The sequence below is a fragment of the Hippoglossus stenolepis genome, chromosome 15, assembly GCF_022539355.2.
Source record: "Hippoglossus stenolepis isolate QCI-W04-F060 chromosome 15, HSTE1.2, whole genome shotgun sequence".
Taxonomy (NCBI): domain Eukaryota; kingdom Metazoa; phylum Chordata; class Actinopteri; order Pleuronectiformes; family Pleuronectidae; genus Hippoglossus; species Hippoglossus stenolepis.
In genome coordinates this window covers 1,561,951-1,581,795 of record NC_061497.1, presented here as the reverse complement: position 1 = coordinate 1,581,795, position 19,845 = coordinate 1,561,951, and the positions used below count along the sequence as shown (strand labels likewise).

Genomic DNA, 19,845 nt, shown 5'->3' with positions numbered 1-19,845 from the left:
GAGTTTCTCCAGCCAGCAGCCTCTTAGTAAGAACTCTGGACTTCAAGAGAGTTCATGTGAGAGTACAGCAGGAGATTCTCCTGAGGATTTACAGTGAGCCAGTGGGTGCATTGAGGACGTTTCTAACATGTGACAGATGCAAAACTGAAAAAAACAGCAAAAAACAATACAAATATCTGAAAAAGAGGTGTCATACACGTGGAAGACACTTAATAAAATGCCAATTTGGGAAGATGACGAGATTTGAGAGCTTTTGGTGGTAAGGGCCAGTGCTACCATGTCCATGTGTCAAAGCAAAAAACATGTGATCTCCGAAGTGGAATTTATACATTACGTTCATTTACATACTGTGCAACACCTCGCTTGAAGGCTCTGGATATTTCTGTGTTGTTGTGTAGTGTGTGATCTGAGAATCTCTTGCTGTGTTGTATGGAGAAAGTCTGAGCCTCGTAGTGCAGACACTCTCTGCTGCTTCATGTGCTTAGTTTTAATGGGTGTTTGGTTCCGTTTAATTTTTTTTTTTTATTATTATAATTAGTTCTCATTTCAGTTAATCTTTTCTGTGATGCAAAAACTAAGGTTTGTCATGTCATTCCATGTATATGAATGTTATATATGTTCTGTATTTAAGTAATAGGGGATTGTCCAAGCTAAATTCCAGATATACAAGAAGGAAAGAGATTAAAAACTGAATTAAATGGAAAAAAAGCAATATTCAATCTATCCTTCCCCGCTGCCAGAATTTCTGTGTCCTGATACCAATACAGCAACACTACCATGATGGGGCATACAATGTTTGACATCATCTGTTCTGCATGTACATTGTGAGGCACACTTGGAAAGGTCTTACTACATTGTTCATAAAGTTTTTTCCCCATCACAGTTCCAGAAGTTCCCTCTTTGTGCTGCACTTGTAGTATACTCTACTTTTTCCTTGAGTCCAGTTCATCCCACAGCAGCTCCACAAGGTTTAATCTGGAGAATGTGCTGCTCTTCATCATGTGAAGCCTCCGTCTGCTTCTGTTCCTCTAATGGTTTGGCTCATTACGTTGCTGTAGGATGAAGCTCTGACCAATAAGTCTCTATCCCTGTGTTACTTGTCTTTTTCTCACCACTCTATACAGTTCTACTTCCTGTAGTACAGTATAGTCCTAACAATGCATTAGAGTGTGTGGTAACACAGTTTCTTCCAACACTGCCTTTGTGCTGACTGTTAATATCAACAAAAGTTATGACACCTGATAGAACTGCTTGCATTTAACCTTCAACGCTGCATTCACCTCAATTACTGCAGACAGTGTAGTGGCACTGGAGGCCAGGACTCTGACTCAAGTCCTGCCTTGGACCTGAGGACTTGGTCATGGACTCTACAATTGACTCTATTTGGACTTGAATGTTAGAAACTAAGACTTTTTGTTGAGTTGGTGATAGACCATACTAATTTGTCATAAGATATTGATAGCTATATGAATACATGTGATATCATACAGGAAAATACATGTTTGTGGGTCCAAACTACAAGCAGACTCACATGCTTGACTACAACACTGGCTGCAGTTGCATGTCACATTGCATGTCGGCTATTTAGAAGGATCTGTTAAGAGAGCGACACAATCTACAGACCCAAGTTCATAACTTTTCAAAAATAAAAGCTCTGTAATTCTTCTCAGTGTTAAAGGGATAGGTCACCCAGAAATGAAAATTCACTCATTATCTACTCACCACAATGCCGATGGAGGTGGTGGGTGAAGTGTTTGAGTCCACAAAATGAAAGTGTCTCAGGGGTAAACAGTCTTAGATCAGAATCCAATACAACTGAAGGAACTGGTGACCAAAGCTTCAGACGTAATAAGACAACAGAAAAAACTCAACATGCCTCCATACTGGAGCTTAGCCACTTCTGGTTGACTTTTAGTATAAAAACTTGGTGTAAATGACCTCGTTTCAAGTTGAATATGAATGTCAGGGCTTACAGACACTTGGATGACACGACATGAGGAGTATGGAGGCATGTTGTGTTTTTTCTGTTGTTTTATTACATCTGAAGAAGAGGACACCATTAACTTCAACTAATGGATTCTGCTCTAACGCTGTTTACCCCTGAGACTCCTGAGTGTTTTGTGGAGATCAGTACTCGGTTCATATCATCGCAGTCTGTGTCAGTCAAATATGGTGAAATAATAATAATCAAAATATCAATATGAAGTTGATTTTTGACCCAGTTGCCAACCACTGCTTTAGTTCATCTGAGGACGGAGAATAGGACATGTTAAATTTTGGCAACAGACTGATCATTAAGGCACGCTGACCCCACCCCTACTCACACACACACACACACACACACACACACACACACACACACACACACACACACACACACACACACTGACTGCAACAGAGTGCTGGTTTATTCACATTTGTATTAATATTGAACATATCACGTTTCCAAATCGCACCGAACATGCCGCTGCACTTCCCATGACCATTAAAACACACATGCCAAGTGTGCAGTTGAAAAGATGACTTGTGAGATATGCGTTCCATATACAGACAGACAGAAAAGCAGGCAGACACTTGTCGAACCAAATACACCAGTTATAACATTTGCTTCTTGCAGCAGGTAAGCAGTTTTTATAAACAAACTTAGAGTCTCCATCACAGGCGTGCAGCTTCTATCTTAAATCATGTTATCTTATAATGAGTTTTAATTCCAACTGAAAAATGTGTTTCACACTGCTAGTAATCTACATCTCTGTGGAAAGTGTAATTTGGCATAATTAGTGATATTCATTATCCCCTCTAAATTAGCCACCCGTGAATGTTCCAAAAGACTAGCAATACAAACCTTAACAGGTGTAAAGATGCTGAACATTTCACAAGAAAGAGAACACACCCATGTAGGGAGACTAAATGAAACAATTTGTTGATATGCTTAAGGCTCTGAAACATTACCTCAGGCTAAATACTCCTTTAATTATAAAGAGAAATAAGTAAAATCTTGCTTTTACATAACAGGAATTGTAGTGAATCTGAGCTGTACAAACAATATATCAGAACCAGTTGAGCAGGTCAGCACAGTTCCTCCAGACAGTATCAAGAAACTAACATATACAACAACAACAAAAAAGCTCAAAGTCCATTTGTCATATCCCTCTGGCATGGTGTTGCCTTCAGGTAACAATCTACCTTATTGGATCATTGGACCATTTTTTAAAATGAAAATATTCATCTATAAGCTCTGCAGACATGTCTGTGTCCAATACAGTGGCAGGCTGATATGGGTGTGGCCATGTGCTTGGATCCATAACTACGACCATAGTTTATAGATTTACCTACAGGAAATAGATTCAAGATTATTTTTTGGGACACGTTGAGTGGTTAGGGTCATTCCCTCTGCATGTGTGTGTGTGTGTGTGTGTGTGTGTGTGTGTGTGTGTGTGTGTTTGTTTGCATGCATGGTCAGTCGATGAAGTGTATATGACATATTCAAATGTGTGCTCCCTGCTGTCTGACAGATGCCTGTTTGAAGATGAAGATGTAGAGGTGGAGAACACCCGACTGCGCACATCACCTCTGTTTCACATCCACCGGCAACTGTTTTCCTGAGGTCAGAAAGAGAAAACTGATTCAAATACACACATCCAGTTCTGTGAATGTTAGCTTATGTTTATAAGACATATGAGGTGTATTTATACATGAAGTGTTGATGTGATTAGTTTGTTTATAAAAGTGTTTGAGGATTTTGGAAACATTTGTTGAAAATAAAGCCTTTTCTAACGCATCTATTGCTTGTTTGCACTTATCACATGCACAACAGAAAACCTTGGTGTATCAGTACCCTTGTAGAACATTGTTGCCCTGAGGCAACAAACCAATATCTGGTTTTATGGTGGATATATTATTAGGGACCCCCAAGCTCGCTAAAGATGAGGTGGAATATCTGCCCCCCGAAAATAAAAATCCCTGCCACTGAGGGATAGATATGATATATATGAGAGAGAGCTGAGCTGCCAAGCGAGGACTGCTGGACACTTTAAGTTGAGTTTTGTTTGATTTTATGTTGGTGCCCATTTAAAAAATAAAAAGAACGATGAAAAGTAGGTCAGGCCGGATGGCTCCCTGCCTGACTTTGGCGATGGGGGTATGTGGAGGTGGCTCAGAGAGCACCTCCACCTCTACCAGGGGAGTAATCAGCGCAGCTCAGGGCTGTTAGCTGCTTACTCCTCAGGTTTAAGAGGAATAATAAATAAAAGAATGCTGAAAAGCGATTGGTTAGTCTCTGGTTGCTGTTGGGAGACCCCAGCGGCATTGTTAATTGCCACACCTTACTGGCTGAGCAAATATTAGGATGATTCATTTGAACTCAAAACATACATATATCAAATGTGCAGCATAGAGAGAAAAATAAATATCTTTAAAAAGTATTTACTGTATGCTGACAATGATGAAAACCAGTGATGTATTTCCCTGACTCAATAAGCTGTCTCCAGCCCTTGTCTTCTGTGGGTCATCAAGTAATGTGTCAATAGCATGTTTAGGTGGACTTGATTGAGTCCTGTAGCTTTTTATTCACCTGTATATATCTGAAAATGTGAGAATTTGGAAGACCAAACTAATTGGTCAAGAAAGGCATTATCAATAAAGAGATCTCAAAAGTGTGTCGAGTTTGCAGAAATGTTGTATCATCTAGTGAAACTTTTTCCTGACCAGCCCATTTTAGGAATTTCTCTCCACTAGATTACCGTCACTGAGGCATTACCCGTTGAAGCAGGAGGCAGGGAAGAGTTGACCTCGATCTTAACCCAGGCTGAAGAGCTGGGCTGAAGCAATACAACAGTGAACATGTGCTGGGAGTCCAATACCAGATCTGGAAATTAGGAGGTGAAATACTGCCACAGTGTTTGGCTCGCTGAAGAAAACCATGGTGTAGGTGGTTGCCGTTCCAAATATGACTTCATCCAAAAAGTCTCAATAACAAGTTGTTCATAGATCCTGTAATTGAAATACATAAATTATTCCCTCACAATCTGCATTTATGTAAATTATTATGAGTTCTTAAGCACACTGTGAGTAATGCTCCTTACATGAGTGAAATGTGGCAAAGCAACAACATCCAACTGAAAAATGCTCTTTCATCTGAATTTGCACGGAGGAAGCTGCAGTCTGGCTCCTCTCAGCACAGATGTGATTCTCTTTGGCTGCGATAAGCACCGCACTATTCCGCCTCAGTTGTTCTCCTCCGCTCAGCTACAGTGCACTCATAGTCCAGTGAGACAATCAGGCCAATCAAAAGATGTTTACCAGCTATTAAGATCGTCTACTCGCCTCAATGAGGGAGGAAATGAGGAGAGTGGAAAGAAAAATCAAGAACCGTTGGATACAGATCCCTAATTGTTTCTACTCCATTTTGACATTAATTAAGTGGAAATGTAGTGAGGACAGCATGAGGGTGGAGAGACAGCAAGACATTTCTCAAGTGCTTTACTGTCTATCACGGGCCTCTAAGTGGGCGCTGTGCAACATGAGTACTGTACCTACTGTTTGACAATTAGCATCCACAGTATATCTGCCGGTGGAATGAGTCTGCTTGTTCTACCGCTGTAGGTATCTTAGTATGGTAATGAATATCGAATGATCTTTCCCTAATCACAACTAAGAGCTTTGGAGGAAGCAGTTAGTAAACCAATAAAATACAGTGACAGTGAACATTTGCAGATACATTCAATAAGTATTATCTTACTTTGTTCATGTCTGTGTGTGTATACAAAGTATAAATATAATATAACTATATAGATTGCATACATAAATCATGTACATTTTTAGACACTTGGCACGGTCGCCTCACAGTTAAAGGTTTCCTTGTTCCAAACTCTCTCTGTCTGTGTGGAGTCTGCATGTTGCAAGCAGGTTTTTGTGGGTTCTCTCCCCACACAATCCAAAGAGAGACTCTAAATCATCCCTAATTGTGAAGGTTTGTCTCTGTGTGTCAGCCCTGTGATGTGCTGGCAACCTTTCCAGGGTTTGCCTCCCGCCCTATGTCAGCTGGGATCGGCTCCAGGATATTGTTAGCTCGGAATCTGGGCTTCATTCTTTGGGATGGGAAGAATCAGAGATTACAAAATGGATGAGACTGTCATGGTAGCTCTGTTTCACGTTTTGTTTGCATCAGTGTTGTGCCAGTTCACACTTGAAATGAATGAGTTCAAAGTTCATTTCATACAGATGAAAATGAACTAGTTCACGTTCTTAGTTCATTAAAAACAAAATTTTAACAAAGTTCACGGTTCCAAAAATGAACTATTTCACATTCAATTTATCCAATTTTGATGACAAACTTACGATCTTGTATGAAGTTATTAATCGATGGTGTCGTGTCATGACTCCGGATCCTCCGGTCACTTTAACGCTGAGTCCTGACTGTGCACGTCTCGTGTTGTACTGAGCAGGCACATTATGTTTAAATGCAGCTTCATGAACTCTGGACTGAATCAAACACAAAGTAAACTTCATCATGTTCTAGAAACTTGTGATGAGTGTTGGTGTTTATTAGTTCAAGTGAGTGCAGGTCAGCAGGAATGTGGAGGGAGGACACAGGAAGGTCCAGCTCGATACAAACCAACTGCTGCTTCTGCTCCGATCCCGGAGCAGTAGACCATAGTGGAAACTGTATTTCCACTGTTTGTTGCCACTGTTTTTCAACAAAGTAACTTATCGGCTGCGTCACGTTAACAAGCTGCTCCTCTTATCTCACTGTGTCGCTGTGAGTGAGTGGGAGCGGTCGTATAGGCCACTATGTGAAATATAGTGTGCTCGGAGCCAGTTGGCATTTACACACACACACCCACGCATTTTCACCCGCTCCTGACATTTCACATGTACGATGATGATGATTCAGAAAAAACGTATGAATGCATTCATTCACAACACTGGTTTGCATGTAACCCTAAATGAAACTGGCAACAACCAATGGAAGCCTTTTCAAGAACAATGATATGTCGCCAAGTCATTGCCCCTCCCACTTTGTGAGGACAAGAGACCGAACGTTAGACTACCACTTCCAGGTGTGAGCACTAAGACACTAAGGTAGCAGCATTCAAATATAGATCCAAACATGCTTGTAGTGAACAAAGGTCCAAGAAATAATTATTGGGAACATAAATTCTCACAATAAGGATGATAAACTAGTATTTTGATCAATCTGCTGGAGGCTATCTGTTCTGCATTTGGATCAACTCTGCACAATCATTTGGCTATAGTAATCGGCTTACTTAGCTGTGCATGGTCAAAATGAGGGGGGGGGACACGTATACAGACATTGTTGGGAGAGTAAGAAATCTATGAGGAGAGTCAATCTGCCATACAGGATGATGAAATTATGGGAAACAGAGGTCACCTGGACATAAAAATAGTGGGATGATAACTTTTGCGAAACATTATGACGCAGGCACCCAGCAAGTGAAATGACATATTATCTACAAAAGGTGAGCTCTAACATCGCCAGAGCAATTTGCATTTGCGAATAGATCAGGAGCCTTTTGGTCACAGGCCAATATGCCTCTGGATGTAAATAGAGTATGAATAAATGCTCTATGTGCAATTTTTTTCTCATTGAGAACATTTTCCATCCGGTTTATTTAATACAGTTGCGATAGTGGCTTGAAAGTATTTTCACCACATCAATGGCAGCCATCTTGGTTGTTAACAAAAACCTCCCTTGCTGCTCCTCCGTCTCTTGTTGTATCAGACACCATCTATCCACACACACACACAACTCCCCCTAACACTGACTTTGTCGCTCTATGTACTTTGTTGTCTGACTTCCTCCGTTGCACCCATCATAATTATCTACTATGACAGCTGGAGTTTGCCTGACAATGTGACTGTGGGCCGTAATAAGCTGCTGCACCGTGGTTTCGGGTCTATGGGTTTTTTACTTTAGTTTGTTTTTACAAAAGAGGAAAGGCTCTGCATTGCTGTTTTACCTGATTTTATGGACACTGGCCTTTAACATAAGGCAAATAAAATACATTTTATCTTTCGAACAGCGTCGCTGCCTTCCCCTGGTCTCTGGCGTTCGGAGCAACTCTCAGTTGCAGAGCAGATGTTTGCATGAATTAAATATCCATTGAGGCTGAACAAGAGCGGTAGGGTATCAACTGCCAGGGCCTTTTCCTTTCCTCCCCATCACTGCTTAGAAAATGCAACAAAAACCCCAAACCTGAAATACTGTACATATCATAAACATGCTTTACATTATTTATCACACTGGGAAGCATTGCTCCAGGTCACAAGCATCCGTGCCAGTGACAACACAGCAGAGACTGCAGTTTCTTGTTACATGTATCATCTATACAGAAAATGAACGAGAATAGGAAATTGCTTTTTGCATGCAGCTACAGCATGCAATTAACATTCATGGCTGAGGGAGAGAAAAGAGTCAGAGCATTATAGAAGGTCTCCTGCTGTGGTTGTACATAATTGATGTACCAGAATCTTTAAAACACACTGTGTTCAGCCTCAAACACACACTGGTGTCATTTAGAGCGCTGCAGTTAGCCGTAGTTGGTAATGTAGCACAGAGACCACAATGACCTCAGTCCAAGGTCAGGGCTTCTCAGGGATACAGAAATCAATAGGTTTGCCTTGTTACTGGATATGTGCAACTTTAAGGAACTCTGCTGTTTGGTCGCTTGGAAAAGTCTGTTGGCAGCGCAGCATGGCAGCACATCAGATGCTGCATGTTCACATGGACAGTAGAATAGTCCATTGACAATGAATACAAGGCCACCAATAATATTCGATACACATGAGGTTAAGATACAACATTTTATTATTATTGTCTTAAATATGAGCACACACGTGTCATCAAGAAAATACATATGAACCAACAATCCTTTACAATGCAGGGAGTCAAACAGCATGATGTCTCCCTCCGCTTGTGAACAGTCCGAACGAAGAGAGCGCTGTGAACTTGTAGCCAGGCAAGCATCACATGATGGGACTACTTCTTGTGTCTGCTATGATCATATCCTGGCAGCTGAGACAAAGGTTGGATTTTGCATGTCCATCCAAACATCCTCTCTTCCAGACCGCAATGCAAATCACACAAATGTCACGACACCGAAAATTAATAGTACTATCTGGTAAGTGCGACACAAGCTCATTATTTTTCTTGAATGGTATCAAATTCTCATCAAAGGTTGTTCTCTCACTTTGCACATATGGAAACAAAGACAAGAAATATACCCATTGTTTCCAATCAGCCCATGCTCCAACTGGACAACTGTTTGATTGGGCCAAAAGAAAGAATGTGCCCTGCAATCCCTATGCAGTCTTCAAACAGACAGTGGAATTGGTCATATCAACATAAATATGCAGCGCTACTGCCAAAATACAAGCCTTCATGGGCTGTGATTCAGAATTGGCTGACTGGACTCAGACAGAAACAGGGAAATTTAAGTGTATTCAGGCCTTTTTCAGTGCGGTTTCCGATTTGAACTGGGAAAGGACCAGAAATATTTCCGACATCCTCTCCCCGGGTTGCTAGGTTTTATCATTATAAGTTTGGCTTGAATGGGGATCACTGTGCATCTTGCATATCCTTTTGAGAAGACAAGCGTGGTGGGAACGTGGAGCATTTGCATTTGCTCTAATAAGAAAGCACACAGGCTGATTTATTTTTTGTTTATGCCGTGCAGAAGGAAAGTGTGTTATGGAAGTTGGTTTTCCCCAATAAAATATGTATCTTATCATGATGATGTTATATGCTGCTGTTGCTCAGCATGGGAGCGAAAGAATCTATACTTTAAAAAAAAATCTGTATTTAAGTCCTGATGAGCCTGGCTGCATTAACAGTACACTGCATTTAGCTCTAAGTCTGAATTAGGTGACCGGCCCCTCAATGTTTGCCTTTATGACACAATATGATTCATAGGCACACAAGGCACCTTACACTCATTGGTGGACATGTACTGTTAACAGTGGTGCCAAATGTGGGCAGGACATATGAAGGCAGAGGATTGAGATAGTCCGTTTAGCTTGTATATCTACTAACTGCAAATGGTCACTGCAGAGGCGGGTGTCAAAGGTGACCCTCAGCGGCTCTTCACAAAATCAGTTGGAGAACCACATGCACTCTAGTTTTCATGAGGTTACAGTATGAGGTGAGGGATGATTTCTGACCTGCCCAAAAGATCCTGAACATAAAAATGATAAGTTAAACATTCTAACTCCACATTTAGGCGCCAATTTCATTTCTTTTGTGTTTTAGCAATAGCTTTCTTACAAATACAAACAAATCTCTGGACATCCTTTACACAGGCTTTAAAGAAGGAGCTAGGATTTCTCCACTTCTTCTCTTCTTACACATTAGGAACAGCAGGGATTTCAGATCAAGGAAATGAAGATGATACTTTTCTTTTGGCTGCACGCGGCTCAGACCAAGGCCAAAACTTTAGCAAATGTGATCTTGCGGGATTTCCAGCAGTGATCTGACAGGTGCCGACTGCTTTCCATTTCCACTGAAAAGGCAGAGGACTTCATCCTCAGATCGCAGATCAGACTGCTCTTTTCCTCCGTGCTGCTTCTTCAGCCCAGTTTGGAACATTTTGTCTATGACCACAGATCTCATGGCGGTTCAGAAACAACATTGTTGTTTGGTATTGACAATTAGCAGGGATCCTTTTAATGATGCAACTTAAATGTAGAATTTCCCTGTGCTCAGTTTTGGATTGTAGTCTGCGCTGCTCAGTTCAGTCTCCATTCTGAATCGCTGCCAAATCGGCCATGTGGCAGTGCTAATATTGAGTGGAAATATTACGGTTAAGTCAGTCAGCTATACGACCAACTCCACACCTTTGACTTTCAAGAAAATCCTTTCCTTTTCATGTTATCTAGAAATGCACACCTTGTTATGTTTTGCCAGCAGCCCTGCTGGTTTATACAAATCCATCTTTTCTCTAAAGGTAAGCACTTACACGGGCTTGTCCTAGAAATGGTGTGCTTGGCTTGAAACAAATTATACTTTATTGCATTTCAAATGAAAGAGAAAAAGAAAAAGAAAACACATTATCACAATTAGCAAGGACAAAGCAATAAACTGCATTAACATTCTGCTGTGTGCATTGTCCTGTCCTGTGATACACCTACTGACTAATACAGATGCGTGGTAGAGCATGGGTTTCTGTGAATGAGCATCACTCTGACACTGTCATTACAGTGCACACAAATGCACATCCATAACCAGATCAAACTCACTTTAAGGTATGGTAATTGCTGTGCCATTTAATAATTGGACACATTGCTAAACAACTGCTCAGAGGTAGTAAAGAAATGAAAACAAAAAAAAACATGAAATGAAATAAATGACCCAGTTTTTACTCGGCAGTTCTACAAAATTTAGGCCAAAAAATATATATAGATTAAACTGCCTTACCCTAGAAGAATTTGTGGCATGTGTTTGAGTACTTGAGAAGAATATAATATATGCAGTGTGTGTGTGTTTGTTAATTGATATTTCCAGGCAAAGAATTAAGCGAGGTGTTTTCACATTCAGTTCATTTTCAGCCTTTCCAGTGAACTCCAAGTGATGAGGCTGTGAGTGTTTGTGCCTTTTAACAGCAGCTACGTCACAGACACCAATCCAAGGGGCTCGAGTACAGACTTCCTCTGGGTGTGGTCGGACTACAGGTCATCTTACAGCTGCTGCACACTGGAGGATTTTTAACTCTTGACCGATTTAAAAAAACGTGGGAGACCACAGATATGAGAGATTGAACCGATTTTTAATCTTCAGAACACACACACAACTTTCAGGCGCATTACCGCCACCTTCTGAACTGGAGAGTGGAACACTCGCGTGATTAAACATGACTTCAGACGAACAACTAACATGGAGGAGGACCAACGTCGTGTGTCTGTTTTGGCTGTAGTCATGGCTGAGAATGGGTATACACTCTGCAGCGCGATCTAGAAGAGAGTTGGACATTTGTGGTTGCCTTTAGTCGCAGCTGTACAAGTACGCAACATCCAGTTGGTGACGCTTTCCAGTTAGCTAGCTCTCTCGCTCGCGCTCCCCGCCAATTATTGTAAATATCAAACATGTTTGATATTCGAGATTCGATTTGATTATTCGAGATCGGGGAGGCTCCGACTCAATCGGTACCATTAAGATTATTTTGTAAAGCCCCCTACACTTCGGGATTATTTGGTCGGAAACGCCACCGCGAATGTTGGAAGGGGCAAATTGGGTCTAAAATCTGCCCGGTTATCCTCTAGTGTGCAGCAGCCTTCAGAGGTGATTCATCTTGTGACAAAGTGACTGTGCAAAACAGAGGAAAGATCATCTGCACCATCCTTCAAGCCAGGACGGAAAAATTACCATGTCAAATCCAAACATCACAGTGCTGGAGATGAATGATAGTGTGCAGGGTCTGTCTGCCTTTGTCTTGGTTGTGAAAACAAACCATGATTAGCCTGTCGGATTCAGCTGATGATTACCCTGATCAATATCAATAATGGCCCTATCTGTTTCATGCTTCTTTGATCTGGATAGTGGCTCTTTTTTCACCTCAAGGAGCACACACCTTGTTATTCCCATGAGGTATGAAGAAAAAAATAACTAGGACCTCACCAGTAATTCAGGAAAATAAGAATTGAATTTTCTTTTTAGAAAGGGAAAAAAAGGTGAACAGAACTCCGTGGTTCTGCCTTGTTCGTCTCCTGTCGGGTCTGTCAACCGAGCTTGTGTGCATTTAGAAATAACCACATGTGGAAACACACACAATCGGAGCCGTTAGATTGTTAGAAGAAGTGGATCACCGCCCCACCACTTAACAGACGCACACTCATTTGTTTTAACTCACTGTTCCTGCTTGATGTCACGTTAATGGAATCACACAAATGCTTCCCAGCTGCACTCAGTCAAATGGCGTGGAGTGCAGCTCGCGCACAACCCAACAGCCGTAGATTGTTGTGTTTGAGGAACAAATACGCTAAGAGTGGTGCATTTTGCAAGAGATTGATGCTATCTAAAAAAAAAAGAAAAATCTCCTCCACATTACTAAACAAGTAGCCCGACACCAAATCCTTCCTTTTTTGTTGTCACTGGCAGTTGGTGTGAATCACTTGCCAACACAAGTTGCTGGCTTTAATTCTTGCTGTCGTGTTGTGATGGGTTGCCATTGCATAAAATCCTCGCGCTCACAACAAAATAAGGAAGTATAACGGATGTGCGGCGTTCGTTTCCTGCCTGGGATACTGCACTGATCCTTCTCCATAATGAAACTCTGAGAAGTCTCCTCATAGACCTGGTCTTTTTGGATAATACAGGCTATATATTGACTGATAAGCACAGTTTGAGCCTTTTTTGCACAGACCTCTGGTGAATCTCAGTTATTGCAATTGGCTCCCTTAGTGTGCGGTAAGGCTGCAATCCTTTCTCTTCAGTAAAACCTAGAACTGCCATGTACAGTCATGTTCCACACACTACATTTTGGTTAAAAAGGTATCAATCATTTTAAACAAATTTTTTCCCCACTCTGATATCAACCCCCTTTTAAAACAAAACATGTTTGTGATAAGAAAATACCATGAAGCATGGTGTTTGTGTACTTAGTTTGGTGCGGAGACAAGGAAACAGACATGTGTGATGTATGATGCTGTATAAACTTCTTAAGTCTTTGGGTTCTTGGTGTCTCAATGCATGCAGAGTGTTTATTTTGTTAACACGGTCCTACTGAGTGGTCTCTAATCTTCCACTGCTGGTTTGTAACATGAACAGGAACCTTTTTTCAAACAACCGTGTTGTGTAGAAATTGCATGATGTTCAAACAAGTAGCCAAAGCATTAGTCAATTTGCATTACTCAAGTCAGACATTGACTCCACACAAGCAGAGTAGTGTCTCCCTTCATTTTCACTACTTAATTATAACATAATTATTCTTGACACCATTATTGTGTACAACTGTACTGGTAAAGAAAAAAAAAATAATACAACAAAGCCGTTAAACGAGGATATTTGTCCTTATAATTACAGCTTCATATTTTCCCTTCTCAAACATTTTAAAACTAAACAAAACAGAGAAATAAAATTTAAATATTAGCATGTCACAACTGCAAGTATACCACTATAATGCTGAGAACAAAAAGACTTGAAGGTCAAAAACAATTCTGCTTTCAACCAGACTGAATGATAATTATTATACATTAAAATATGATAATACCAGGCTTCCAGCCTCAGGGTAGCCTCAATTCCTTTTGTTTCACTGCCTCTGTTTGACTTTGAGGTATTTAACATTCACCTCTTTTACTAAAAATTTGCCTTTTCCTGGAGTTGAGATGAATATGCAATGTGGTTAAAATTAAGACAATTCCATTTGAATAAGAGATGCCTCATTTAAAGAACAGAAACTTTTTACAGAGTAAAAGAGATAATCCAGAATACCATAATTTAGTGAGAAAAATATCCAAAATAATTCAGTTAAGATATGAAACATCTGTTACATCTTTAAAAACTAAAACAAAAAAGTAAATCAACACAAAAAAGGTGATGTACTTATCTAATGTTCTAATGTGTCAACATTATTACATAGCTTGGTACTTCATGCACTCACTGTGCATAAGTTTATGGTTCTGGTTGAAAACAAAAAAACAACCAAAAGAACACGCACGCACACGCACTCACACACACATATACACACACACGCACGCACACACACACACACATATACACACACACACACACACACGTTTATGTTCAAATCCATTCCTCTTTAAAATTTGAGCAGGAAGGGCAGAAACACGAGGAGGAGGAGACAGGTGTGTAAGTGCACTCCCATTGCGCCACCGCTACCATCTTGAACTGCTCTCGGTCCTGAAAGGAGGGAGAAAGAAGAAAGATAAGAGACACCTGGTTAGGTTTCACCATTGTGTTATCACCACTGGGGGAGGGTTAAATCAACTAGCTGCTCGTATTGACTTAAAGGGATAGTTCACCGAAAAATGAAAATTCACTTATTATCTTCTGTGAAGTGAAGTGTTTGAGTCCACAAAACACTTTAGGAGTCTCAGGGGTAAACAGTGTTACAGCCAAGGCAACCTCTTCTTCAGACATAATAAAACAACAGAAAAAACACACATCGTAATGCTTGTGTGGTGTCATCCAAGTGTCTGCACGCCCAGAACTTCATGTTCGACCCGAAACGAGGTAATTTACACCGTGCTTTAAGCCTTAAAGTCCACCGGAAGTGGCGATGCTAGCGGATGTAGCCAAAACACGCACCCCGAGCGTGCCCCTGGTGCGGTGTTCCAAGGTGCCCGAGGGTACGTGAACACTCCTCCTCCTCCTCATCCGAGGATATCAGAGGAGATTTAACCTATAAACTTGGTGTAAATGACGCCGTTTCGAGTTGAATATGATGTCAGGGCTTGCAGACACTTGGATGACACCACACCAGCATTATAGAGGCATGTTATGTTTTTCTGTCTGAAGAAGGAGTCACAATTTACTTCAGTTGTATCGGATTCTGCTGCAACAAAGTTTACCTCTGAGACTCCAGAAGTGTTTTGTGGACTCAAACACTTCACCCACCCCTCCATCAGTAAAGTGGTGAGTAGATAAAGAGTGCATTTTCATTTTTCTGTGATCTATCCCTTTAATAAACTTCCTGTATTCGTGATTGCTGTGAATTGAACAGTGCAGGTGATACAGTCTTTGTATGAGAACACTAGGTGACTGTAGATTCTATTTTCTACACGCAAACCCCTTTACATCATTAGTAGGTAAAGTTGCACCACTGATGACAGTCAATATATATTAGGGATTTGGATAAGGAAGTAGGAAGTATACATACAAGGTGTATTTGTTTGCTACCATACTTTTAATGTAAATTTAAGTAACTCACAGCATTTAGTTAAGGTCATGCAAAGACTGTGGTCCACAGTGACTTGAACAATTAAACAGGACAAACCAATTGTATTAGCAATTACCAAACCCATACAAAAGACACCAAAGTACTAAATTGAATATGCCAACCATCCGACATGACCCTGATTAATTCATTGGGAAATAAAACATTCCCACTGAACATAATCAATTCATGTCTCCCCCCCACACACACACACTTTATATTCCCCCATTTGGGTAAACTGACCATATGAGTCCTAAATATGTAAAATGTTTGCTGGGTATTTTTAGTTAAACTAATATTAATGGCAAATAGACATATACCCTGGTTTGTTTTCATTCTATGTCCCTAATATATATTGATTGTATTATTTATTTTTTTTGTGCATATTGCTTTCAAAATGCAGCCAAATCTGCTTGTATCTGTGAAATAATATATGTTAATTGGTGACAGATGTCATAAAGGCATCACAGTCTGATATATTCTTTCAGATTGATCATTGCTATAGCGAAGGCTTGTGAAACATTCAGTTCATTATTGAAAATCCGTTTCCATTTGCATTTATTAGATGATAATGGTTGATGGAAGCAGGTAAACCAGATCAGGAGAAAACACTTTTTGGAGGGAACTATAAATAAAGTGCACATAAAATGATGATGATGATGATGATGATGCACGGGCTACAGTAAATGCTTCCATTAGAGGCAGGAGGTGAAGTACACTTAGATAGTACCTGTGTGTGACCATCAAATGACAAGGTCTGCAACATCAAATGCTGTACTGAACTTTAAAAGGATTAAAACTGGGCACTGCTCAGCATTTATTGCTGAAAGAAGGTAATCTTCTCTGTCACAAGGACATTCAGGGGACTGAGAACTGGTCTTAAAACCCACAGGAGTCACAATGACGCTTTCACCTGCAGGTTGGCTTTTGCCAGTTGCAACTGGGAGTCAGCAAATGTATGTTACTATTAATGTGTTGGTGATTATATCACTTGCCCAATTCTTAGTGCATTTAATAAGTATGTATTATATATAGTGTAAAATAAAGTAAGTGCAGTATATGGAAACACACTTTTTTCTGCATGTTGCCATTTCTTCCATTAGATTTCTAATGGAAGGAATTCTAAGGATTTCTAAGGAATAAAGGAGACACGTGGAAGATTTACATTTTTCAATAATGAAGTCAAAAATCTCTAACTTCTATTCAAAAATACGCTTAATCTTTAACTAGTTCACACACCTGTGGTGTTCAGGTATTGCTAAGTATTACACTGTATTAAAATTCAATCCAATTTTATGACGCAAGAGTGAAAAACACACGATATTTTCATCATGCTCTTTTCAGGGATGAAGCGAGAGCTGAATAAATGAAAGCATTGTACGAGGATTGAGGACAAATTTGAACTTTTTCTTTGAAGCTTGTCACACAATGAGCACTCATTTCCTTTGGATTTCCATGAGTTCACCACAGTTTCCTTTGGGGCATCTATCCAATTACCCTGTCACAGTGGATTATCCCTAATCCTGCATATGGCTAATTAGAATAATGACGTTCACGCACAGTCAAAATCAAAGCCATTAATACAGTGCTGTCGTCAATGGCGTCAGGTTGCTTACAAGATGCTGCAACCACGGCTCACAAGGACACATTAAATGACGAGATGGGTGAGGTGTTCTTTGTTCCACAGCTTTACAAAGACACTTCTAGAAACATTCACACGAATAATCTACACCACAAATCTAAAATCCACAATCACTATTTGCAGATACGAGAAACACTGCAGTGAGTTTTTGCAGCTCTCTGTGTTGGCTTTCACTGTTTGGATTTCTGTGTATGTTTAAAATTGAAATACAATATAAACATGTTCAAACAGTCACACAAGCAGGAATGGTGATGATGAAAGAAAAAAATATACTTACATTGTAAAAAGAGCATGCAAAAATCAAAATGAAGCCAATGGAGAGGCAGTAAGGTTTGCAAAGGACAGAGATGAAATTTGATTAGTGCAACGGGCTACATTGACCATTTCCACAAAGATACAAATATTGCCACAAGGCAGTGCTAACATATCAGTTCATTAAAGGAACAAAGAGTCGTTAAACCACAACAATTCTGAAAGGATCAAAGGGGCCAAGAAATGATTAGTCTCTTCTTGTTAAACACAGAAGAAACAAATACAGTGACACTGCATCCAGTTTGTGAAAATGGTAATGTTAGTCATGTCCCAGCATGCAGTTAATACTTTCGATCCACAACAGCTCAAGTGCATGCTGGCGCAGAATACTAACCTTGCAATAGCGTTGAGCTAGTGGGCTCAATTACCACTACACCAGGGGAACAAATGAAACAGAGCAACACGTTGGAAACAGAACTGCAACACATCACTGGCAACGCTTGTGGAAAGCATGAGAACTAAGCTGCTTGAATAGACTTTTACGTGGTGGCCACACAGTTTCATAGTGTAGAGTTTAAACTGATAAGAAAGCAGGTGGCGTGGAAGGTCCATTTTGAATCCCTAACATCCTAATTCCCAATCACTGTTGATACAAAAATGATTATGTACAATTCTAGATTTAAAAAGGGATATACGGTTATTTCATTGGTTTGAAACAAGCCCACAGGAACAGCTCTGGCATTTGATACCAGGAGTTGAAGACGTCTTTCATTACTGTAAAAAGGTTGTTGGAGTATAGGAGTATTTAAAAAAATAAAAATAAATCTTTCATTTTACTTCAAAGTTTGTTTGTTTTATCATCTCTAGTACGAGTGAGATGTGGGAATGGACCAAAAGAAAGAAGTCAAATCAGTATCTGCAGCAAAGGAGAAGATGATGGAGAGTGTGCAGACACAGGAGTCCAGAGAAGGCTCTCACTCTCAGTTCAAAGTCTACATCCTGTTTACACTCCATCAGACACTTCCTGAACAGCACAAAAACGCAATACAATCAAATGTTAGCTTGATTGTGGGGCAATGGTTAAAGGTTCAGTGTGTAGGATATAGTGATCTAGTGGTGAAGTTGCATGTTGCAGCTGAACACCCCTCACCTCACTTCCAAACATGAAAGAAAACCTTTGGAAACTAAAAAGGAGTTTAGTTTGTCCATTCTGGGCTACTGTACGGCGGCCTCCGTAGAGAGGACCTGCTCCTGATGTATATATAACATATTTAAATATAAAGGGCACATTATTGGGTAAAGAAAACAACAATTCATACAATTTAGATGATCACACACTAGTGAAAACAACACTAGGATTATTTTATATTCAATTTATGTCAATAGATCCCTTTCACCTAAATCTTACACACTGCACCTTTATAATAAGCATTATCTCATCCTAGGAAAAACAACAGCACCATAATTAATCACTGACATAATTTACCCTTCCACCCTCCAGCTGTGACCTTTGCGTTCTCTTGGGAACGTCTACGTCATCGAGTTATTTCAGGATACTGGACTTCAAGATGGCCATTCGCTTGAATGAATATTGCTCCCCCAGCACATGAGCCAAGATATTTTCTAGCTTGCAGGTTTGCTGCTGCTCTGTGCAGCTCACAGCATTTATGCGTAAGTGTTTCTCCTGCTTGACGTTCAGGTGGCTTTGGCTCAGGTCAGTGGTTCAATATCCGGCTCCCCTTAGTGTCCTTGGGCAAGATATTGAACGCCAAAGTGTGCCTGAAGGCTGAGCCAGCAGTGTGTGGATGGTGTGTGACGGAAAAAGTGCAGCTGTATGAATATGTGCGCGAGTGGGTGACTGTGACCGGTACTTTAAAGCACAGTGAGTGGTCGATAAGACTGGAAAAGTGCTATTCAAATGGTATTCCTTAGTAATTTACATTCAGACACGTGAGTGTGACAATGCACTCTTACTCCTGGTCCTTGAACAGGTTCCATTAAGATTTCTCAGAACCGTGGTGCTTCTTAGTGAAGCAGCCCATA

The 19,845-nt window shown here is 40.4% G+C and overlaps 1 protein-coding gene across 5 annotated transcripts in view; it reads right to left on the bottom strand.

Moving 5' to 3' along the window:
- Positions 1–8,812: 8,812 nt before the first annotated feature.
- Positions 8,813–19,845, bottom strand: part of ntm (neurotrimin) — a 391,388-nt gene continuing 380,355 nt past the window's right edge. For 3 of the 5 annotated variants that reach the window (XM_035177863.2, XM_035177866.2, XM_035177862.2), the window contains 2 exons: positions 18,197–18,232; positions 8,813–14,872 (listed from right to left, as the gene is read on the bottom strand). In XM_035177863.2, coding sequence (XP_035033754.1) covers positions 14,772–14,872; positions 18,197–18,232 — 137 coding nt within the window. In that variant the 3' untranslated portion in view covers positions 8,813–14,771. The remainder of the gene's footprint in view (positions 14,873–18,196; positions 18,233–19,845) is intronic. The other 2 variants (XM_035177864.2, XM_035177865.2) reach the window with 2 other exon arrangements.